This window comes from Perissodus microlepis, chromosome 23, assembly GCF_051167445.1.
Source record: "Perissodus microlepis isolate ML-2025 ecotype Zambia chromosome 23, ASM5116744v1, whole genome shotgun sequence".
Lineage (NCBI taxonomy): Eukaryota > Metazoa > Chordata > Actinopteri > Cichliformes > Cichlidae > Perissodus > Perissodus microlepis.
Genome location: NC_140482.1, coordinates 40,075,541 through 40,100,644, shown reverse-complemented (window position 1 = coordinate 40,100,644; position 25,104 = coordinate 40,075,541). Strand labels below are relative to the sequence as shown.

General features: G+C 42.5%; 1 protein-coding gene across 2 annotated transcripts in view; it reads left to right on the top strand.

Annotated features, from left to right (window-relative positions):
* Positions 1–1,660: 1,660 nt before the first annotated feature.
* rxrgb (retinoid X receptor, gamma b) overlaps positions 1,661–25,104 on the top strand; it is a 28,757-nt gene continuing 5,313 nt past the window's right edge. Inside the window, exons 1-4 of one of the 2 annotated variants that reach the window (XM_084920837.1) lie at positions 1,661–1,889; positions 20,892–21,127; positions 24,242–24,386; positions 24,747–24,926. In XM_084920837.1, the coding sequence (XP_084776963.1) occupies positions 1,859–1,889; positions 20,892–21,127; positions 24,242–24,386; positions 24,747–24,926 (592 nt within the window). In that variant the 5' untranslated portion in view covers positions 1,661–1,858. Of the gene's footprint in view, positions 1,890–7,541; positions 7,715–20,891; positions 21,128–24,241; positions 24,387–24,746; positions 24,927–25,104 lie in introns of those variants that run through there. The other variant, XM_084920836.1, reaches the window with a different exon arrangement.

The following is a 25,104-nucleotide window of genomic DNA, read 5'->3' as shown; positions in this document are numbered from 1 at the left end:
AGGTTTTGGTTGGCCTCTTAGCTGCACTGTGACTTGTTAGCAGGTAGCCCAGGTTTGTCGAGCTTGGTTTAGGATTAGGCTTTAGGACAGTTTGGTGGGAATGGGGCTGTGAATACAAAGGGATTAGTGCAGAGGGTTGATTCGCTGAGTGGGCTTGAATGGGTGTGTGTGTGTGTGTGTGTGTGAGCAGGATGGGTGGGTGGGGAATGAGATCTGAAGTTGATGGATGGATTAGATGATCGCCAAAATAAAACATTAGGCAATTAAATAAATAAATAAATAAAATATGATAGTTAAAAAAAAGGTTTTAAACTATACATGTGGATTTGAGCAGATTTTTATAATGTGAATTTATTTTTTAATAAAGCATAAAAACCAGTATGAACATATGTTTTTAGAATTTCAAAATTTTCATTAACGAAAAAAAATACACATATAAACACACAGACTCTTATATCTATCTATCTATATAGATATATAGATATATAGATGTGTGTGTATATGTAATTCCCACGTCCCCCCTTTTTGAGCCAGAGTGCAAAAAAAGCCCTACCAAAATCATTTCAATGCCTTGAACCATGTGCCACCATTAGGAACACACAAAGAGAGAGCTGACAAATGACCATTTTAATGCCTCTGTTTGACTTTAATGAATTTATATGTTATCTGGCCCTAATGGAAGGCTGCGCTGAGGGGCTTGCGCAAGGCCATAACAAATGAAAAGCTCTGATTAGTGTAGAATGAGCTGAGAAAAAAATCCCATTCATCTTGGTTACCATCCTCCTGTGCTCTTTTATGGGTCGCTGTTACAAGGACGGGAGTGCCGGGGTGCCTGTCCTATTAGCGGGGCAGCCCAAAGGCCCGCTGAGTGGTCAGCGGCCGGGCGTTGACGGAGCGTCTGCCCGCTCTGCAGTTCAAGACTGTGAATGCCTCAGTGCGGCTTGACTCCTAAATAACCTTCTGAGGTACCGGGAGCTTCACCCCTACATGACCCCGCACTGTGAACAGGGGTGTGTGTGGGGGGGCTCCGGGGGGGTACCCAGACCAGGACTCACACTAACAATTAGGTAAACACTGGAGAGATCCCTTCACAGGAAGACGGCAGGAGATTAAAAAGAGTGTTTTGCATTTGGAATTGTTATAGGCTGTAGTCACAGATTTAATAGGCTTTAAGCAAAGCCAAATGAGATATTTAATTGGAGTTAATAACCTACCAAATACAGATTAAGCCGGATAATTTAGGAGCCGGGAAGCAGGTGTTTGTGTGTAGGCTGCAAATAATAAAGATATATATATATTTTTAAATCGCATGATTTTATGAGAAGAAGGTAGAGAATCTGTGTCAGATAAGTACAGACCTACTGACTCTAAAGTCAGTGGAGCAATTATTTTAAAATATAAGGATAACGTTACATATTGTATTTAAACTGGTTGTCATGCCCAAACATATCGCCTGTCATCAATAAAATCCAGCTTGCATTCCCTTCCTAGACCGACTAGATTTATTTTCATTGGCCTATTAAAGATTGATCTGATTACGCTGCCTATAAATAGGAAGAAGACAACGTGTAGGCTGTAAAACACCTTATTTCTTTCTTTCTGTCGCCAAAGTAACATTTTACTGTGAAAATATTGCAACACAGTGTCGCTGCAGGAGAGATGTTTCGTCATGATCGTGTTGGAGCTTGATATCGACCACTGTTGTCATTGGGAGAAGCCCTGTTTTTGCCGCCCCCTCCCTCGCTGGGCCCCTGTGTAGAGCCGCCTTGCAGAGAGAGTTCAGTCGGGCTGGGAGAGGAATGTGCTGGGATGCGGAGCAGCACCGACTGTAGGAAATCGACGCAACAACTCGCGCAGTATGGACAGCAATGATCCATATCTACACCTCAGTGAGTACTCTTGAGTATTTTAGCCCGGGTCCGATCTTGCTGCGGTGCTCCCCGCGAAGCCGCTGCATTTTGTTGTGACTTCAGCGGCGAGCGCGTTTGTTTTATGGCGTCTTCTCTCTCCAGTCAGCAAGCGGTGCGCGAAAGTGTTCTCCGACTTTAACCACCAACTGCTGTGTGGATCCTGTTGTTACGCTTGCTCTTAAATAATCGCTTTAGAACAGCGCGAATTGAAACGAAAGATGCGGTCACTGCAAAAGTCAGGTGATCATGGCTGTGCCGGTCGGGCAAGGTCAGAGGTTGGCACTTTAATTGCGCTTATGTAATTTATGGTGCTTGTCGCGCGTCTCTTGCTAAACAGTTTGAGACAGAAACACAATTTATTGGTCTGGGTAGGTCGTCAGATCCAGAGAGGGGAAAAGCGTTCAACTGCGCAGAGGAATGGCGGATTTCCACTGATAAACAAACTTATAGGCTCCCTCTTTGTGGTAGAAAGGAGTGCAGCGTGCTAGACGCGCCCTGGTCACCGCCGTGGCCATAATCAACTGAATGACAGCGTGATGTGATTTTGCTCAGTAAAGCTGAAGTCTGATCTGACTCGGTGACTTTGCCCTTGAACCAGTGGATTGGATTTGTTCTGTTATCCTTCTTGTGGCCGCTTAAAATCATCTGAGACAAGGAAATAGGACGTCTTGGAGCAACACGTGGGACACACTACTTACAGAAATACCCTGTGCCATTTAAGTGTTTAGTTGAAACCAAATGTGGTCTAATAGGCTTGCGCATATAGTCTCATTAAGTCACACACACTTATCCTACCATGTAGTTTAGCACAGTGATTGTAAAACCTAAAGTGGTTTTACCTGTCTTGTGTGGGGAAAATAAAATCTAATAGCAGGCTAACTCTTTGAAGGCAAAACTGTACCGCCTGTTTATGCTATCACAGATATCTTTGCACCATTTGGAGGGGCTGAGTATTGTTTCCATAATGAATGTGGCTCCCAGGGGAATGACATGACATCTGGATAGGAGAGTGTGTTGAGAGAAACCCACAGTGTACAGAAGTAATGGAGCAGTCCCTCAGGGCGAAACTCTTTCTTCTTTCTCTTTAAAGATCTGTTATGATTGGGCAGTAGTGGCATCCTAAGATTTAGATATTAATAGATATTAGCCAATCGTGTTTCTGCATTAAAGTTCCACGGTGCGATTGAAACACTGTTCTTTTCCAAAATTGCATTGGTTTTGGTTAAAACAGAGAGTCTGTTCTCCACAGTAATGCTGCTGTAGCATTACTCACTACCCGCAAAGGCTAGAGGTCTGTCTTAAACGCGAAATAGTCATAATATTTGGTATGAAAAAATGAATTATGAATAAATCTTAAAGTAGTTCTCATAAACCAGGATTAGCTGAATCCTCCTCTTCTGGTGCATTCGCTTTTGAATGTTGGTAGTAAAGCCACAGAGCTAAATGAAAACCACAACCACTGAAAGTCATTCCAAATCTTGTTTTGTCTATGTGTTGGCTCACAGCTATGATTTAGGATGCACCAAAGCACGTATGAAAACAGGGCCATAAACAGTACTTGTATTCTGACTTGAAAATGGTCACCCTTTGTAATCTGTCAGGAGCGTGAAGCTGAGGCGAAGCAGTGTGGAGTCAAAAAAAACAGTCTGGTGATTATGTGCAGATTGCTTCATGATCCACCTCTTCCTCCTCTTGGCTTTTCCCAGACTTGTTATGTTTCAGCAGGTTTGATGCAGGCCTGCTCGGACCTTAAAGTAGAATCAGCATTTTTTTTCTCTCTCAGCACTTCAGCATTTTTTTATTTTCCGTCAGTGGAAGTGATTCTAGACAAGCTGATGAGCGCGTATTTTGGGAAATTTGACAATGAGAACTTATTTGGCTCACACAACAGGGAGGTCATGACAGAAAGAAGAACTGGATTGAAACCAGGGTGAGGGGATGGATGGGGGTGAGGGGGTGGTTTGAAAACTCATCACTTCCTATAGGGATCAACAGTTGACCTCCCAGTGCACGCACAGACAGAAGCAGGAGGACACCCACACACATTCACACACCCATGCCTATTCTTCACAGCTGCGCAGTAGCTTGTATGAGTAACTCCTTTACAACAGACTGTGACCGTGATGGCACGTGACTTAAAGAATGTGAGTTTTACCTTTTGACTGTCAAGTCCCCGCAGTAATAAAACCTCCTCCCCTCCCACTGCTGCAGATTTAAATACACCACACAGGTAGAGAAGGTGTGGCTCTTTGCAGGTATTTGCTCAAGGATCCCATAGCTTGAGACATGCAGTACCTCTGTGTTCACACATTCATTAGCACACAATACCTACAAAAGGTTTATTTTCAGGCACTTTTTAAGTGAGCGTGTGCGTATTTGTGTTTCCGCGTAAAATAGTCAGCTTGCCTTGATTGTGTGTTTGAGTGGGTGCCAATTGTGAGAGCAGGATGAGGGAAAAGAGGGGGCAAAAAGAGGCCATTCTCTGGGCTAATTGCCAGTAATTAGTCATTAGTGAAGAAGGTCAAATCCTTGATTTAATTCCAGCTTTAATCAAGCAGAGAACCTTCAAAGGCTCACGTGCTAAAGCAATGTTTAGTTATGAGATGCACTGAGCTATTTCTGATTTCAACAACCTATCTAATTTGAGTTTTTAATTTGTTCACTGCTTGGAAGGCATCTTAACATCTGGCTCCTTTTTTCATCTGATATTCAATAAATTGTCATTTCCTGCAACAGCACTTCTCAGTGTGTGCAAGCTTTAAGTTGCACCTGCGCACACAGAACTAAAGCTGTTGATGCATCTGCAATATTATTCCTAGAGGGAACATTACTTGATTACTTAATTGATAGAAAACTGTTTGCCAGCAGTGCTACTATTAGTTTGAGAAATGCAGAGTGGTTCACTCTTACCGCTCTGCTAAAAAGGCTGGAGTGCAGTGAATAATAGTAATAAATATATGGAATCAAATAAGAATTAGAAAGTAGTCACACAGGAAAATATTTGAGGATCCAGTAGTGAAAATGCAGTAATCTGCTTGTGGATTTGTGCAGTTTTTTTTCCAATTTAATTAAAAAATGCTAAAAGGCCAAACATTCCCTAGTTTACTACTTGCATGATGTGAATTATTTCTTTGTTTTGTCTTTCTTTGCCATTCATAATTGCAGTTAAGTATTTACTAGTGTTTGCACAAAACAGGCAGTTAGAAGCCATAACCTTGAGTTCTAGGCACATTTTTAGACAGTTGTAAACTGACTCTGTAGGCAAAGGTGCTGGAAGTTTCTTAGCTTTACATTTGTAGCCCCAAGTTCTTCTCACCAATCACGTTCAGGCAACTTTGTTTGCATTTCAATAACTTTTAAACATTTTCTTCAGTTGTGTGCATACAATCACCTGTGAAATGAACAGGAAGGTTTGACCCGGATTTCCAGTATCCGCTGTTTGGATATCCTCGCCACACAGGAAGCTGCGAAAATTGGCCGTTGGCTTTGCAGGCCAAGTCAGCAGACTAGCTGATGTGTTCCCATGTTGACAGAATAATGTATGTGGAGTCAGTTCCAAAACAAGCACATGCTTTGAAAGTTTAAGCACTGTGGAACTCATTTATACTATTATAGGAGTGTGATTAATGAGAGCAAGTTCATAACTCAATAGATGCTAGTTTGACTGACCAGCCAAAATATTTCTCATGGTGCTTTTTTTGTCCTGTGGGTGCACAAATAGCAGCAACAGGTAACAGCTAAGCACATTAGATCTCATTAAACCTCTCCATGAAGAACATGCTGGAAACCTCGCTTGGTTATTTTTAATGCTTTGAGAGTGCCATTTTAGTGTGCTGCTCCTGTCTCGCTTCTACAGAGCATCAACATGTAGCAGAAGCACACATTAATGTAGCATAATTTCCCTTCTCTTTTCTGCTTTTCCACTGTATTTTCCTATAAATGTCTACACAGCTGAATATGCCACATGATTATGTCCTCAGTGCTGTCAGAAATCACTACCGGCAGGGAGAGCAGGCCATAAGGAAACCTTTCTCCTGAGGGGACAGCACGCTGATTACATTATTAGAAGTTTAGATTTAAGAATGTAGCCTAAATTTAGGGCTGCCAATTATCTTCTTCCCGTGCCTTAACAAACCATAATACATCTGTGATTACTAATTATGGCTCTCGGGGTTAATTTTATGTATTTTATGTGGGCCATGACACACTAATATAACACAGCGTGCTTTTTAGAAGGATTGCATTATTTTAATTTCTCCCTCTGGGATTTCTTAAAGAGACGCTAGCGTTTCTCCTCTTCCATCATGTTCTCCTCTTATGTGTCGGGCCGCTGAGTCACGGGAGGAGGACAAAGCCAAACGAGTGTCACTGAGAGTATATGGTTACTAGTGGTTCTCCTTTAAACACTGTATAGTCGATCCAATCACTTGCTGGGTAGTCTGCGCAAGAAGGCTCTGAGTTGCGTAAGGCAAATGGATGGACACAAGAAGTGGGAAGTTTCTGGTGCCATATCTCAGTTTGAATATCTGAAGAAGAACATTCAGTACATTGGAAGGATAAATTAAAAGGAACACTTTAACATTTACGGGTTGGTCTATTTTGTGGTGATAATAACATGTTGCCTTGCCTCTGTCATCACTAAACAAGTAGAACATCTACTTCTTGCATGCATATTTTTAAGTCTAAAAATTATTACCTGTTTTAAAAGCCTGCTATAGTAGACGCAGTCTTCCACCAAGGGTTACTTTTGCAGATCAAATCCATCTCTGCATGGTTTATTTGGCTTCCCTCAGGATTTTTCATGTATTGTTCCTTGCTGCCTTTAAGTTATATTTTTGGCCTGTGTGTGCATCTGGATTTTCACTTTGCCCTGTGTTTTCCTGGCTATCCTAGAGCACCTAAAAAAGACAATTCCTGACTTCCTGGAATGCTATCACACTTGTTAAACACACGAACATATTCACAGAGGCGACTCAACTGAACATGCTGCTAACAATACCTTTAAGCTTGTATGCTGGCACAGTTATTTCACAGCGTGATATGGTGTTAAGTTATTTTTGGCAAGACAAAATAGAACTTCAACCTCTGACCACTTCTTGTCACCCACTCAACACACGTCATTTATAAAACCTGCAAAACAGAAAGAGAATTTGTGATAAATGCTTTAAAAAAACAAGGAGAACGTAGTGAAGAAATGTCACTGACATATAATAACCTTTGGACTGTATTAGTGTCTTCATACTGTCTTCCCTTGCTCTTTAGCCCTGAACCCTTTTTAGAGGAAGTAATTGGAAACGTCTGGTTGTACTGTACTTTTAGACAACCCCTTCCACCATGACCTCCCCCAACCGCGTCCCCCTCTGGCCAGACCTCCTGGTTGTACCACTACAACAGGTGTTTCTGTATAGATAGAGGGGGAGATAAAGAGAGAGGAGAAACATGAGTTGAGTGGGCGGTAGAGGAGCTGATTTGTGCTGCAGTCGGGCAGCAAACAGTTCCTGTGGGATTGATCTCTGGGGAAGGATAATCTGGGTAATCCTATAACCGGCGCTGTTGGACTCCGCCTCTTTTGCTCTTCACGGAGGCCCCCCCATCCCTCCCTCTACACGCCGACCCTTCCGTCCCGTTCTTCTCTGAAAAGCGCTCGATTGAGCATCCACCAAGCCAGCACTTTGAGTCTGACACCTGGTTCTGAGCGACTCGTGTTCTTCCAGCGCTACCATTAGGGCCTGAAGACATGTGGCATCCAGTGGCATCACCTGGAAGTGGGGGCAGCCCTGGAACGGAAATAGGTTATGGTCACTGTGAGTAGCCGGGTTTTGTTTTTAGTGTGTGTGTGTGCGTGTGTGTGTGTGTGTGGAATCATTCTGATGCAACGCGTCTCTTCTGTGGGTTTCAACAGAAGTGAACCTTGAGCACGAAAAGCTAGTGGTGCACAGATGCATTTAAGTAATGCCTCTAATCCCTGTGCACTCTTTGATGAAGTTATTTTGAATTTCTTTCTTCCGGGGAGAAACCAACAACTCTCATGGCAATTGCATCTGCAGATCGTTAAACCCGTTTTTTTTTTTTCCTTTTATATATTCTTCTCTCACCCATGTTGTATATGTCCCTCGCTAAAAAACAACGAAACATTTAATTATTTTTTTAATCAAGGAACTGCATCTTTAAATCTATTTCCAGGATATTCGCTGCTAACAGATTAGTTCCTGCTTTTATCATCACTGGGTCATTTTAACAAGTTGTGGCAGGTACAAGGTTTTCCAGTTGGAGATCGGGATCTAGAACTAGTGACTCACTTGAATTCTCAGATGATTTCATGGGGGTTGTCACCCAGTCTAAAAGGATGCTTCCAGCTCTCTTTGCCTTGTCCTTCACGGTCTCTTTATCTCTCAACACTTGTCCCTTCCTGTTAGCCCTCTTCATCACGTTTTCTTTCTCCATTTGTGTCACACTGCCTGTCACCTTTCCATCAACAGCCTCAGTGATGTGTTTGTTTCCTTTTTTTCCCTTTCTATCCTTCCTGAAGAGGTGTGGGAAGCATTGGTGTGAGCCATTAAGTGGCTTCTCTGTCTAGAGAATATGTATATCTGCAAATTGTGCATTTTAGAGCACCCTCGTGTTTTTGAGTGTCCTTGAGAAACAAATTCTCCTGAAAATACTAAAGTTGTTCAGTGGATTTTCTTGGCCTGGGTGGAAGTATGGTCTGAGGACAGTAATATAGTCTAATACAGACTTTCAAACCTGGCAGTCCAAGTGTTTTATGTTCATGGTTATGCTTATTATGGGAGGTTGGCTCTTTCTGTTCTGATCATTCATTAAAAGCACCGCAGGACATTCGACAAAGCTGTGATTAAATCCATATTATGCTGAGCTTCAGCTATGTTGATGAAATACAGTGTTGCCTATTTAGTATCAGGAGCAATTCAATACAACTTAAACAAACAACAGGACTATAGCTTAATAAATGCTGGCAGTTTTGCATGTTTTTCAACAGTCCAGTACAAATTGATTGATATGGCATTAAACCAGAGCCACCATATGGTTTCATAATGATTTTCCTTGTCTGAAAATGCGATTCGTTTATAGGAACTTTTAAAGCAACCAAGCACTGGGTTTAAATAAATTTGATTCCATGCTAACTTTAAAGATATTTCTGTTATTTGATTTTCACATTTTAGTTGCTTTGGCAATGTGGAGTAAATCATAGCTAAGAATAATCTTTAGAAGATCAAAGGAAAATCGTCAAATGCTGCTTGTAGATAAAGGGGTACAGTGTAGTTATTCTGAGAGAGCGAATCCTTTTTTTTGAAAACGTTATTTTGTTGTGCTAAATGTGCTACCTCTTAGCATCATGTCCGAATAACCAGCAGCTTGCCTGACTTTAGCAGTTAACTTAAAGCAAAGCCGTTAGCATGGCTATGGCTTAGAAGCTTAAACCTATCACTACCTCGCTTCTTGTCATTTAGCATTTTTCTTCTCATTTCCCGATTGGTCTTTTTATGTTTCTGTATATGACCACAAGGAACACTTTGTTTTTCATGTGATACGGTACCCCAAGACCAGACTGTCTGTGTTAACTCTAGCTGCTAAGCTGGTGTAAGTCCGACTGTCTTTCTAGGATCCAGAAAGCTGGTGTAAGTGTCGTCCTCTTTCTAGGATCTGTCTTCAGTTCAAGAGGCCAGGTCGGCCTGGTCGCAGCATGAGATGAATGGGTTTGTGTGTGTTTTGTGTGTCCGTGTGTGCATGTCAACAGCACATGGCTATATCTCCATTGCCCCCTGTAACAGTGAATGACTACTTCTAGGAACTAATTTGAGTTACCTCAGCAGGCGAAGCCAAAAGGGCGGATGCCCGATTTGCATTGGGACTTTCGGCCCAGCTGTTTGTTTTCCAGGACTGCTTGGTCAGCCTGTTCTGTGTTAGCTCGTGTTGTTTAAGTTCCAAACTTTTATCACTTGCAAAACAGTCTTTATCTTGTCCCTGTCTCAGTTATGGGCTCCTCATCGATTCTCTGTGGGCCTGTGTTTAAAAAAAAAAAAAAAAAAAAAAGGTCCCAGTGGTAGGTCTGTGATTTAAAAGAAAAATAAACGTGGTCCGCCTGTGGGAAAACAATATATGTACTTTCCAAACAATTTGCTTTGCTTGTATGAATGCTTGCTATTGGGAAACTGAAAGAAATGGGGGAAAGAGTTCATTCCTCTTCTGTTCAGAAGGATATTTGATTTCACTGGAGGGTTTCACAGGGCAGAATTTGGGGTCAGAGAGGTTTGCTATCTGAAGCCTTTATGTTGTCACAGCCGTAAGCCTTTATGGACACAACTTCCCCCCCCCACACACTTTTCTTTATGTTTCCAACAAGACAGGAATGATACACAGCTGTAACATCTGTTCTGCTGGTAAAATGAGCGGTATTAATTTTGGCTGACAAAGCAGTACAAAAATGGAACAGGTGTCCTTGAAGCAGCTTTGGACAGAGTGCTGCTTATGTAACAGTGGACTGTGTCTTTATTTTCTATCACCAGCAACCATTCGTATCTCCTAAAATCACAGCTGTGCAGAAAATAAACAGGGGCTTTTCTCAACTCATGATCTAATGTCCTCGCACAGGCGGGGCGATTAGGAGTGTGTGGTGGTAGTGTTAGTGCAGTCATGAGGGCTGGGAAGAGAAGGAGAGCAGTGCCCTCCCCCAGCCAGCCATCCAGCCAGCCATCCGTTGCTACCTTCTTCCTCCGTGGGTCTATTCGGCTCTCAGTCCCCTCCTCCCCGGGCCTCCCACCTTCTTGACAGCTGGCCTGCTGAGCTGCACATACTTACCCGGGGATAAGAGGATTTACTGACACAATTGATCAGATATCAACCTCATTTAGTCAAGAAATGAATGTTAAAAGGGTGGTGATTTTTATGCTGGTGTGTGCAGACAATTTGAGGGGGGTTTCCCCCCCTCTTTTAGCGTGAGCGAGTATGTGCGCATGCAAGGAGTGAGTGTGATGGTTTGCAGCCAGTGCAAATGAGCTGGACTGGCAGCGCAGAGATTTCTTAATTACATGTTCACTGAATCTAATGAGCTCCTCAGGCTGTCCGTCTGATTACTTTAGGATGCATTCTGTTCTATGTCATTTGGTCACGGCACTGTCATCTACAGACTTTAACTCATTTTGCATAAAAACACATATAGAATAGACGGTTATTGAACAAATCCATGCACATGCTGGGGATTCCTTTTTGTTGGGGTTCATGTGATAGATATTGAAGTTTATGTTGTCATTTAGGAGTGCTGCTCCTGCTGCTCCCACCCCGTCATCCCCTCACTGTGCACTCCCAGTGCTGGTCTGCTCTCCAGACGGGAGATATTATTAGTTTGGTCTTATTGAATTACTACTCAGTGCAGCGCTCCATCCAGTTACAACCCAGTAATTAACTGCAAGGGATTTAGAGGGTTTGTGGTTTGTGATGTTTTTTTAAACCTGTTGATCATCAGATCAATGTGATGTATTTGTGGCTTTGGGTATTCCTTCCTTTGGCTTTCAAAGTAAATATGATCATCTGACACAGCAGAGGCAGTTTGATGAGGATGTTTGAATCTTTTGTATGCAAGGGAACAGAATAATGTGATGTTGTTAAGCTCAGTAAAGGTCATATTAAGAATTATTGTTAGTATTAAGTTAAGTGGTTAGTCTATAAAAATGCCTTGGAGGCAAAAAGTACTAATCCCAATTTTCCAAAGGCCACAGGAAAAAGAGTCAATCTTGATGTGTGTGGACATGGTTTGCACAGGTTAGTTTAATATAACACTACCGCGATTGGTTTGTTATTGTTGATAACTGTGCAATCACTCTACATTCAAAGATCTTTCAAACACGATAAGCATATCAAAAGGGAGCTAATATGAAAATAGGCTGATGTGCTGTAAAACTGTATGGGTTACATTTCTTGCTAAAAGTAGCTGTGATTTACACTGGGTCAATTTTTAGGAGCCTTTCATCGCAAAGTCAGATCAAGCTGTATTTTAGCAGGTTTTTGTGCGAGTCCTGCATCCCCCCTCAGTGCAGTAATTTCTGGGAACGATCAGTAGAGACCTGCGCTGCTGCAGACAGAAAACTCTTTTGAACTTGGCTCAGGAGTTTGGTAACAAGTGACCTTTGATTTGCGACACTAGTGTTCAAAGGTGCCCTTCACTGCTCTGTTTGCTCTCAGATAGATGCTTGAGTTGCTGAAGCGTTGCATAGGTTTAGGCAAGACTGAGAGGGAAAAGTTAAACGACATATTTGGGAATGCTGCAGACTGCTAACGTACATTTCTGTGCCACGAAATGAATGGAAGGATTATGGTCAAATATAGTCTGTGCATTTAAGAGTCTTTGTTGTGCAAGTGACTTAGATTGGACTGCCAGTTGAGGCGGGTCATTCAAGGATAGGCTTCTTTGAGCCGCTCGGGGCCCATTTGTGCTTCCTCCACTGAGCATGTTGGCCTTCTTACACACGGACACAAAACATGCACACGCCCTTCCCAAAGCATGCTCACCTCCCGAGCAATTCCCTTTTAGGCATCCCACCAGCTGACTGTCCATGTGCTTTTCTTTTCCCCTGTGTAATGCAGCCACGAACACACTCAGGTCTGGGCGAAGATTTGTCGTTAGTGTTGTGTCAAACATGTATGTTGTTTTTCAGAGTTTAAACGGACCCTGTCTCCAGACAAGCAGGAAATCTGAACATTCAGCTCACAAATAGAACTGCACCGATCTATCCACTGATCTACCTACTTTACTTTTCATTTCTCTCCATATTTTCATCCTCATATTATCTTTTACATCTAGTCTTGTTGGTCTTCAGAGCATGTTGCTAAACTATTGGCTGCTGGAGTACCCTGTTGCCATATCTCCCACTCTGTACTAGAATAGAATGGATCTTTATGAACCCCAAAGGGAATCTGTCATGCACATAAAAGAGGGGCCATTGCACGAAATCAGACACAGAACATGTTGTACAGTGGACGTCTATTACATAAGAGTGTTGATTGGATGAAAATGCACTCGGGAAAGTTGGGAACACTGCCACATAGTTGAATTTCAATTTATGTAGTGCATTTTGTAACAGCCTGGAGTGTGAAGTATATTTCTTTTATCCATTCAGCTCTGTGGGAGAAAGAGGAAGGCCCCAATCCTTTTCTGCCTGCCAGGGATCACTCGTGGAGTGCTGGAGAAAGTGGGCGAGTAAAGAAGGGGGTGGAGGATATAGTTTCACTGCTAAACAGGAAGTTGCACAACATCTGTTCCTTTGCGTACAGAGAGGGAGTGAATGGCCAGCTGTGTCTTACTGTGCGTCTTTGTGCAGAAAGTGCTGCGTCCAGCCCGACAATATGACATTATTCTCTTTTTCACAATTTCTTCATATTTCAGCGCAATGGTCTTTCATTACTCAGAGTCACCATTTCCTTTAATGTGGTATAAATGGGTGCTAAATGTCTGTGAAGGTTCTCAGTCATCCAGGTCATCGTAGTCAAAGGAGCTTGCAAAGAAAAGCGTCTGGACTTCTTTAAGTTACTTGAAGACGTTTCACCTCTCATCCGAGAAGCTTCTTCAGTTCTAAGGTCAAATGGTGGAGAGTCCCAGATATAAACCTAGTGGGAGTATCCCCCCACAGAGGGACAAAAGGACCCCCTGATGATCCTCTAATCGCCTGAGCCAAGGTGTGAAAGCGGGTGTGGGTCCCAATCAGCCAGAGTTTCGGGTGTGTTCATTGTGAAACCTGGCCCCACCTTATCATGCGAATTCCTGAGGTCAGATGGCCCAGGATGTGAGTGGGCGTTAAGGCGTCTGGGAAGGGATCTCAAAACTGGATTATAGATGGCAGAGAGTTGGTGTCGTAAACCCCCGCCTCTGTTCAAAGATGGTCGCTCACAGTGGACATAGATGGCTTCTTTCACTCCTCTTTCAAACCATCTGTCCTCTCTGTCCAAAATGTGAACATTGGCATCCTCGAAAGAGTGTCCTTTATCCTTAAGATGCAGATGGACTGCTGAGTCTTGTCCTGTGGAGGTGGCTCTTCTGTGTTGTGCCATGCGCTTGTGAAGTGGCTGTTTGGTCTCTCCAATGTAGAGGTCTGGGCATTTCTCGCTGCACTGTACAGCATACACCACATTGTTAAGTCTGTGTTTTGGCGTTTTGTCTTTCGGGTGAACCAGTTTTTGTCTGAGCGTGTTGCTGGGTCTGAAATGCACCGGGATGTCATGCTTGGAGAAAACTCTCCTAAGTTTTTCTGATACACCGGCTACATAGGGGATGACAATGTTGTTGCGTCTGTCCTTCTTATCCTCCCTCGCTGGTGTCTGGTCTTCTTTTCTGTGCCTCTTTGCTGACTTTAAGAACGCCCATTTAGGATAGCCGCACGTTTTGAGTGCTTCCTTTACATGTGTGTGTTCCTTCTTTTTTCCTTCAGGCTTAGAGGGAACATGTTCTGCCCGGTGGTGTAGGGTCCTAATTACTCCAAGTTTGTGTTCCAAAGGGTGATGGGAGTCAAAGAGGAGGTACTGGTCCGTGTGTGTGGGCTTCCGGTAAACTTCGATGTTGAGTTTGCCGTTCTCTTCAATGTGCACAGCGCAGTCCAGGAAAGGCAAACAGTTGTCCTTTGTGTCTTCCCTGGTGAACTTGATGTTTTTATCCACAGCGTTAATGTGCGCAGTGAAGGATTCCACTTCTTGTGTCTTGATTTTGACCCAGGTGTCGTCCACATATCTGTACCAGTGGCTGGGTACTCTTCCTTTGAAAGAGCCAAGAGCCTTCCTTTCCACTTCCTCCATGTAAAGGTTGGCTACAATAGGTGACACGGGGGAGCCCATGGCACAGCCATGTTTTTGTCTGTAAAAGCCTTCGTTGTATTTGAAATATGTAGTGGTGAGGCAGAGGTCTAACAGTGTGCAAATCTGATCGGGTGTGAAGTTGGTCCTGTCCTCCAAGGAGCTGTCTTCTTGTAGTCGTTTTCTGACAGTCTCCACGGCCTCCGTGGTGGGTATGCAAGTGAAGAGAGAGACTACATCAAAGGACACCATGGTTTCATCTGGGTCCAGGGTAAGTTTCTGGACCTTGTCAGTGAAGTCGGTGGAGTTCTTGATGTGGTGTGGGGTGTTCCCCACAAGAGGAGCAAGGATGGTAGCAAGGTGTTTAGCAATGTTATAAGTGGCTGAGTTTATGCTACTGACTATGGGTCTGAGTGGGACAGCTTCCTTGTGGATTTTAGGAAGTCCGTAGATGCAGGGTATGGCATCCCCTGGGTAAAGGCGGTGATATGTAAGGCGGTCAATAATTTTGTCCTTTTCAAAGTCTTGAAGGCAAGCTATAACTTTCTTTTTGTAGCTGCTTGTGGGGTCTCGCTTTAAGGCTTCGTAGGTATTATTGTCACTGAGGAGAGTAGTGATCTTTGTATGGTAATCTGTAGTGTTTAGGACCACGGTGCATCTTCCCTTATCAGCTGGTAAAACAGTGATGTTGTGGTCTTTGCTCAGGGAAGCGACGGCCTTCTTTTCCTGTATTGTGAGGTTGGATGGAGGGACTTTGGCACTGGAGAGCGTGGCTGAGACTTTCATCCTGATTTGCTCTGCTTCTGTCTGTGATAATTTATTAATCCGTATGGCAGATTCTGTGGCTGTGATGAGGTCCACTATGGGCAACTGTTGTGGAGAAATGGCAAAATTGAGTCCTTTGGCTAATACTCTCTTTTCAGGTTCAGTGAGAATCCTGTCTGAAAAGTTCTTAACCCATTTCTCCTGACTGACTTCAGGTGTGTTTTCTTCTCTGGGTTGTGTACACAACCCAGAGAAGAAAACACACCTGAAGTCAGTCAGGAGAAATGGGTTAAGAACTTTTCAGACAGGATTCTCACTGAACCTGAAAAGAGAGTATTAGCCAAAGGACTCAATTTTGCCATTTCTCCACAACAGTTGCCCATAGTGGACCTCATCACAGCCACAGAATCTGCCATACGGATTAATAAATTATCACAGACAGAAGCAGAGCAAATCAGGATGAAAGTCTCAGCCACGCTCTCCAGTGCCAAAGTCCCTCCATCCAACCTCACAATACAGGAAAAGAAGGCCGTCGCTTCCCTGAGCAAAGACCACAACATCACTGTTTTACCAGCTGATAAGGGAAGATGCACCGTGGTCCTAAACACTACAGATTACCATACAAAGATCACTACTCTCCTCAGTGACAATAATACCTACGAAGCCTTAAAGCGAGACCCCACAAGCAGCTACAAAAAGAAAGTTATAGCTTGCCTTCAAGACTTTGAAAAGGACAAAATTATTGACCGCCTTACATATCACCGCCTTTACCCAGGGGATGCCATACCCTGCATCTACGGACTTCCTAAAATCCACAAGGAAGCTGTCCCACTCAGACCCATAGTCAGTAGCATAAACTCAGCCACTTATAACATTGCTAAACACCTTGCTACCATCCTTGCTCCTCTTGTGGGGAACACCCCACACCACATCAAGAACTCCACCGACTTCACTGACAAGGTCCAGAAACTTACCCTGGACCCAGATGAAACCATGGTGTCCTTTGATGTAGTCTCTCTCTTCACTTGCATACCCACCACGGAGGCCGTGGAGACTGTCAGAAAACGACTACAAGAAGACAGCTCCTTGGAGGACAGGACCAACTTCACACCCGATCAGATTTGCACACTGTTAGACCTCTGCCTCACCACTACATATTTCAAATACAACGAAGGCTTTTACAGACAAAAACATGGCTGTGCCATGGGCTCCCCCGTGTCACCTATTGTAGCCAACCTTTACATGGAGGAAGTGGAAAGGAAGGCTCTTGGCTCTTTCAAAGGAAGAGTACCCAGCCACTGGTACAGATATGTGGACGACACCTGGGTCAAAATCAAGACACAAGAAGTGGAATCCTTCACTGCGCACATTAACGCTGTGGATAAAAACATCAAGTTCACCAGGGAAGACACAAAGGACAACTGTTTGCCTTTCCTGGACTGCGCTGTGCACATTGAAGAGAACGGCAAACTCAACATCGAAGTTTACCGGAAGCCCACACACACGGACCAGTACCTCCTCTTTGACTCCCATCACCCTTTGGAACACAAACTTGGAGTAATTAGGACCCTACACCACCGGGCAGAACATGTTCCCTCTAAGCCTGAAGGAAAAAAGAAGGAACACACACATGTAAAGGAAGCACTCAAAACGTGCGGCTATCCTAAATGGGCGTTCTTAAAGTCAGCAAAGAGGCACAGAAAAGAAGACCAGACACCAGCGAGGGAGGATAAGAAGGACAGACGCAACAACATTGTCATCCCCTATGTAGCCGGTGTATCAGAAAAACTTAGGAGAGTTTTCTCCAAGCATGACATCCCGGTGCATTTCAGACCCAGCAACACGCTCAGACAAAAACTGGTTCACCCGAAAGACAAAACGCCAAAACACAGACTTAACAATGTGGTGTATGCTGTACAGTGCAGCGAGAAATGCCCAGACCTCTACATTGGAGAGACCAAACAGCCACTTCACAAGCGCATGGCACAACACAGAAGAGCCACCTCCACAGGACAAGACTCAGCAGTCCATCTGCATCTTAAGGATAAAGGACACTCTTTCGAGGATGCCAATGTTCACATTTTGGACAGAGAGGACAGATGGTTTGAAAGAGGAGTGAAAGAAGCCATCTATGTCCACTGTGAGCGACCATCTTTGAACAGAGGCGGGGGTTTACGACACCAACTCTCTGCCATCTATAATCCAGTTTTGAGATCCCTTCCCAGACGCCTTAACGCCCACTCACATCCTGGGCCATCTGACCTCAGGAATTCGCATGATAAGGTGGGGCCAGGTTTCACAATGAACACACCCGAAACTCTGGCTGATTGGGACCCACACCCGCTTTCACACCTTGGCTCAGGCGATTAGAGGATCATCAGGGGGTCCTTTTGTCCCTCTGTGGGGGGATACTCCCACTAGGTTTATATCTGGGACTCTCCACCATTTGACCTTAGAACTGAAGAAGCTTCTCGGATGAGAGGTGAAACGTCTTCAAGTAACTTAAAGAAGTCCAGACGCTTTTCTTTGCAAGCTCCTTTGACAATGGGTGCTAAAGGTTAAATATCACAGCAACATTTCAAAACTGTTTCAAAATGTTTGACAAGTTGTTTTGAGTAAAGCCTTAAAACTGAAGTCACAAACTTTTTCAGTTCTAAAAGGTCAAAAACAAATTGTGACACAATTTTTCCCCCAGAGTCAGATAAACAAACAGATTAGCAGCATTAGCGTTTAGCAATTTTGACACATTTTTATCAGATCAGATAAGGAAAACCAAGTTTAATTTATATTTGTGTGTTCCATTTCAAGTCACAGTGACAATGTTAGTAAAGGGGCCTGCAGAAAAAGCGATGACAGCAATGAAATTCAAAATAAATAAGATGATGCGAACTTCAAAAGCAGAGATTAGAAATCATAATTACAGACCAAACCATATGTATAGGATGTTTTCATTCAGTGGGAGCAGGAAAACTCTTGTTTTAGGCTGATATTTTTGGTGAAATCTAAAATGCACTAAATAAATTTAAAAGCCAGGAAAAAGAACATGCTTTTGAAAGAGTGCTGACAAGTACATACAATTCAGATTTTGTGTAATTATGACATACAGGAGGAGCTGAGATGGCTCTTTAGATTTAAGATTATCACACAGACTAGTCACAGCGAGGTCTAGGTCATAGCTGATCCTTTTTTTTTTTTTTGTACTGTTGATTAGTTGTCAGAATCTTTTCTGTGGTAAATCATTCTTAAAATGGTGAAAATGTCCCTTTCCCTTCTTTTAAATCTTGCAAGATTTTTCTAGATGTCTTGTTTTGTCTGGTCAACAGTCCCGCAATCCTTGGACATAATCAGTTTACTGTCACATAAGAAAGGGGGAAGCATTAAATTCTTCACTTTTGAGAAGCTAGAACCTGCAATTTATTGGTAACTGTGTGTTAAATGAGACTTCACAATAAACCAAGCAAACAAATTGACTCATGGAGCTCTTGCTGCCCAGCTAATCTCCAGCATCTCAAGGGTCATGCTGTAGTCACACTGTTTTTGACTCATGATTTTAATTGATCACTAGTATTTTCTTGTTATTTACAGTATTTTTAGCAACTCGATTTGTTTACAACCATGAATCTCTACTAAAGGAACTTTCAAGTGATAAAAGACTCCATTATCATCTGTTGGAAAGTGCACAATCCATAATCATCTTTTAAACTTTAAACTTTTAAGTTAAATAAGTGTATTTTTTGACATTGGAGATCTCCCTTGGGGCTCTCTCCGGGCACCCGGTTCGGCTTTGATTCAGGAAAAAAAAAAAAGACCTTTGAAGATTATAAGAAACCCAAAACACAGGTGCTGTTCATTGCGTGTCTGTGCAATCATGCCACAACCCAGCTTTATAGACGCACACGGGACACAAGAATGTGACATTTAACTAAGAACAGTGGCGCAAAGCCCAGTATCACGCTGAGTTTGTGTGTGTGTTTGTGTGTGGAGGCAGGGGATATACACTGACAAAAACCCCAAAACTTCTGCAGGCTTATCCAAATGTTTATGTGCATATGGTGGTCTGTCACTCTTCATCAGTAGCATTTTACTCAAGAAAGCCCAGTTTTGTTCGCGTCGTTGAGTCATCACCATTAGCCCAGAGGGGTACTGCTTATTGCATCTGTCTGTATTATGATAGCCTTTGGCATTTGTGTAAAGATGTGTCTTGGTCCCTTGCTCGTACACACCATATGTATGTGATGGTATTTGCTGAATTTGTATTACTCGCAGCTACAACACATGCATGAAATTACACACCATGCCCTGTTACCCAGCTGACTGACAGCTTTTCTAAGTAGGTCATCTATGTAAATGCCAGCCTGTCAGTTTACATCAATGGCCGCTGAGCAAAGTCAGCATCCTGTGACCAAAATCAGATGGGCTTCGCTCTGTGTCGCTAAATTTACACTCCAAAAGGACACATGGCACCACTGGCCAACAATATATAACCCAAACCTGGATTCTAATTAGATAACATCATCATTTTGTCAGTTGCTAGACTTTACGTTTTAAAGTGTGATTATTTAGTGTATCCATTCATGTGGAACCTCTAAACTGTTTCGAACCTTGAAGCTATTTTTTATACAAATGTATCAAATGACTAATGGTAATGTAGAGACGTCCTTTTTGAACAATCCACTGATTTCCGTCATCTGACTGTAGAGCATCATCCTGATCATCAGTTTGGTTTTATCCTCCACAACTTTACTGTTCAGGTCACTCTTCGTTCTATAAATATTGTTTCAGAAAAAAAACACTGAACACATCGGCTCAGTACCAAATGACAAACTATAGGGGAGCCAGATTTATTTATTTCTCCAAGTTGGTGGAGACTTGATAGCTAACAAGGGTTTGATGTGGTTTAATTTTATTTTAATTTATTCGCCTCTGTTTATTAGTTTTATGTCTATCGTATGTGTGATTCAGCAAATCTGTGGTGTCGAGTTCAGCTTCATGAAGTCAGACAAGTCGGTATTGGTTTCAAACTTGTTACACTGTCACCCAATACCCCGAAAGTCATGCATTTTAGATTCAAGCAGTTTATTTTGGATGCAGCTAAAAACTGGCCTTGGGTGGATATTAGGTCCCTCTTAGGACCAAAGTTAGCAGAGATACAGTACTGGGTTATATAATGTTTCTGTTATTCTGCCGCTGTGTATATACATAAATATTAGAATCACCTTTGAATAGTCTGCTGTTCAAGTGGATTTAGATAGTGCCTATGACAAGCAGTGTCTGTTCAAAGTACAACTTCACAAAGAAAGCATGTGTGGTAGCATGGATGCATTTGTTTGTGTAGATGTACCTTCCTAATTCCTTTATTCCTAACTCCTAAATCCAAAGCATTTGCTCGTTCTTTTCAACATGCACCTTCTTCCTTTCCAGACTCTACAGGGCCGATGAGTACAGCCCACACCCACCCCCCTTTGATGGGCAGCATGGTGGGTCACCCATCAGTCATCAGCACCTCCAGGCCCTTACCGTCCCCCATGTCCACCTTGGGCTCACCAATGAACGGCCTGGCCTCTCCCTATCCAGTTATTACATCTTCCCTGGGCTCGCCCTCTGTATCGCTGCAGTCTACTCCCAACATGAACTTCGGACCACTCAGCAGTCCACAGGTCAGACATGTGGGGGTGTTTGGTCGTCAGAAGATAACAATGAATTGTTATTTCCCTAAATGGCTCGAGTATAAAGTTGCTTTTATGTATCCATGAATCTATAATGACAGGATTATTATTTTTTTTGCATTTATATTTGAAATGTTTGTTCTTCTTTCACCATTCTCTGTCAAAGCGAACTCTTAAGGCAGGTAAAAGTAAAAAAAAAAAATGCACCACTCAGAACCCCATTTGGAAATACCAGAGAATGTGTTTTGAAGCAGAGTTTGTGTGTTTTAAGGTAGTGAAGAATGCAAATACTACTTGCTAGAACTGTTACTTTTGGCAAGGTGCACATGTATTAAATAACATGTTTTTCGGTGGTCATGTGCCTTTATTGCTTGGGATCTCCTCCAGCAGACAGGACTTTGAAGGTTAGCCATATCCAATGTGTTTGGCAGGCATACCTTGGCTTTACTCTCACTCTTTTACCCTTCTGCTGACCTTTAAACTTTTCTCCCTAAAGGTCATCCATGAGTTCTGAATTACTACACTCATGGAAGTGGACATATAAGACACAGTATGACTATTAGCCCCTTAATGGATTCCTGAAAGACGGAGAAAGGGCAGCCTAATTTTTCCTGGTTTCTCCTTCTTCCTTTGTGGATATTTCTATTTATTTGTTTTACTTTTTTCTGCTCATTTAGGCATATACTAATAATACCAAGGCTCTTTACGTCACAGGAGCTCTGTTGCACTTTTTAAGCTCAGTGATTTGACAGTCAGCCATACAAACAGAAACAAAGATGTTGAAAGCACGTGGTGCTTTCAAGGCTAGATTCAGGACCGTGCTGTTGGGAATAGCAGGCGATGATATACATTTTATGATAGAGATTTTGGCTTTTTCGCTGCATGCCAAAAACAAAGCTGCTGGCAGGTTTTATAATCATGTAATGTATGTTTTTCACGGAGTGAAGATTACGAACATGACAGTGTTAGCAACATGGGGCAACATAGGCAAATTCATGATTACAGCTTAAAGTCTGGTGAAATCATTATTTTAATTACAAGGAGAAATGATGTGTAAATTTGATTTATTTGGATGATTGTGACTGACTTTGTTTTACATCATCACATTTGCTTTGGAGTAGCTGATAACTGATTTTCTGATCAGTTAAATAATCAGCGATTTAATGAATTCATCAATCAGCGAAAATTTACTCAAAAAAATCAATTTCATTTTACAGAAATTTTTACATATAAATTTAAAAAACAAACACGTGCATCACTCAGTAAACCTTGCATGTCTCATGCAGTATTTTCTTCATACCATGTGTTGAATAAAAAATGTATGAAGCATCAATAATCCATATGCAGTGCTCGTAGCCGTTTTCTACAGCATCCTGTTGTCTGTGTAAAGCTGCATGTTGTCTAAACGACAGTTTAAAAACACTTATTTTTTAAGGTCATGCAAAATTAATTATGAAAACTGTATGCTACGTTGAATAAGCTGCTCACTACAGACTCGCCAATAAGCGAGCACGCTGTTGCTGAAAGCTTATTTAGGGTGTGACCGTCTCCCTGCAGGCAGCCAGCATGCTGACATTAAACTGAATGACGGCAAAAAGAAACACTCTTGTGTGATGGTCTCTGCTGCAAATTCATGGATATAGAGTCCTAAGTTCAGACTGCCATTGGAGAATATTGAGAGTGCACTTTGTAAATAAGTGATAGGATCTGTCAGAAGGATGTCCGATACTGTATATCATGCTGCATCATAAGATAAGATAAGATAACCTTTATTAGTCCCACACGTGGGAAATTTGTTTTGTCACAGCAGGAAGTGGACAGTGCAAAAGTTATGAGGCAAAAATTAGGATACAATAAGAATAAATACAGTACACAACTGTACAGAATAGAATAAAATAAAATACTATATACAGTAGAATAAAATAAATATACAATAAGATAAAAATAGAATACAAATGCTATATACAACTAAGTAAAAATACAACGATGACAGAAAAGATTATTGCACTTAGTGTTATTGCACATGTGTGGATGTGTGTGTTTGATCAGTTAAAGTCTTTATTGTGGAGTCTGACAGCAGTGGGGAGGAAAGACCTGCGAAATCTCTCCGTCCCACACCGTGGGTGCCGCAGTCTCCCACTGAAGGAGCTGCTCAGTGCTGTCACAGTCTGCTGCATGGGGTGGGGGATGTTGTCCAACAGTGATGACAGCTTAGCCACCATTCTCCCGTCACTCACCACCTCCACTGGGTCCAGAGGGCATATAGTACAAGGTATATGTAGGCCAGGCTTGTTTTTTTTCTGGTTGGAATCTGGAGATCAAGCAAATATGCTTTCCATGTGTCTCTCTGAGAGAGGATCGACAGGCTGGACGATAAGAAGATAAAGAAGCAGATATGAAGAAATCAAAGGAGGCTTAACTTGTTGCTCTTTTTTTGGGAAACATATTATATTACACATTATTTCTAAATTGGCCATACTTTGTGGTTTGGAGTCTTGATGTACCATATTTGGGAGTTACTCGTATATCTTGTGGGGTTCCTTGGGATCAGGTGTGAAACCCTACGTTGTAGTAAGAGATATAAATCATGTCAATTGAACTGTGCATTATTGTGCATCTACTTGGGATTAAAAGCTGCTGTAAGCACTGCTTATGATATAAAAAAAAAAAATGGCAGATAAAATACATTTGGCCTTCATTAGAGGTCTAACAGAAATGCCAACTGTCATCACAAAGCATAAAATTCACCATGAGTTCCCTCTGCTGCTGAGTTTGAGAACTGCACCTGCTCCACGTGACTCCCCCTTCCTGCGACTCTCCCTGTCAGCAAACATTAAAAAACCTGTATGACAGGCCTCAGCCCCTCCTACAGGCTGATCATGTGATCATACCAAGACACTTTCACAATAAAGTGTGTGGGTGGGGGAACAAAAAAATATGAGTGAGCGGAAGACAAAATGAGAAAATAGGGGAAGGGAGAGAGTGTCATGAGACTACCACAAACTTTTCACTCTTACTTCCCCTCTGCTTCCTCCTCTGCTCTGTTCCGTTCAGCTCTGGCCACCTCAGCTTTAATTCTTTGTTCTCTCTTCCTGTCATCTGCAGATGAACTCTATGAACAGTGTTAGCAGCTCAGAGGACATCAAGCCTCCGCCGGGCCTACAGAATCTGGGAAACATCAACTACCAATGTACGAGCCCGGGAGGGATGTCAAAGCACATCTGTGCCATTTGTGGGGACCGCTCCTCAGGTAATGTTAGCATGTAAGGACGGAGGAGAGGGATGGGCAAGCATATTTACACTCCAACTCACCACCACAACTCCCCCCACCCAGATGAGAACAGATAGCAGACAAAGACGGACTTGTTTGAAGTCGTTTGTTAAGTATTTTGTCAGGATTTGTGCCGTATGTTTCTGCAAATATCTTTTATCGGTATGTTGTTACAAGTAGGTTGTCTATTATACAGAAAATAGTTAACACATTTCCCATCCTAATTCTAAAGATGTGCCCAGAAATTAGTCTACAAGCCAGTGCGACGCTTTATGCACTGTGATGCAAGCTGAATAGTGGTCCTAATCAATGTTGACCCTGTGGCTTTATTCTCCTCAGGAAAGCACTATGGTGTATACAGCTGTGAGGGATGTAAAGGTTTCTTCAAGAGGACCGTGCGCAAAGATCTCAGCTACACTTGTCGAGATAACAAGGAGTGCCTGATTGACAAGCGCCAGCGAAACCGCTGCCAATACTGCCGCTACCAGAAGTGCCTGGCCATGGGCATGAAAAGAGAAGGTGTGTATGGAGGGTTAGAAAAAGGTTGGTTCGAATTTTTAACAATATGTGACATTTTGTAGTTTAAAAAAAATCACATGTGGTTTTGTCTTGTAGTAAAACTATAGTTTTCAGGTAAATTCAGTTTTGTTTATTGAATGTTCTATATAGCGCCAAATTATGACAAGAGTCGCTTCAA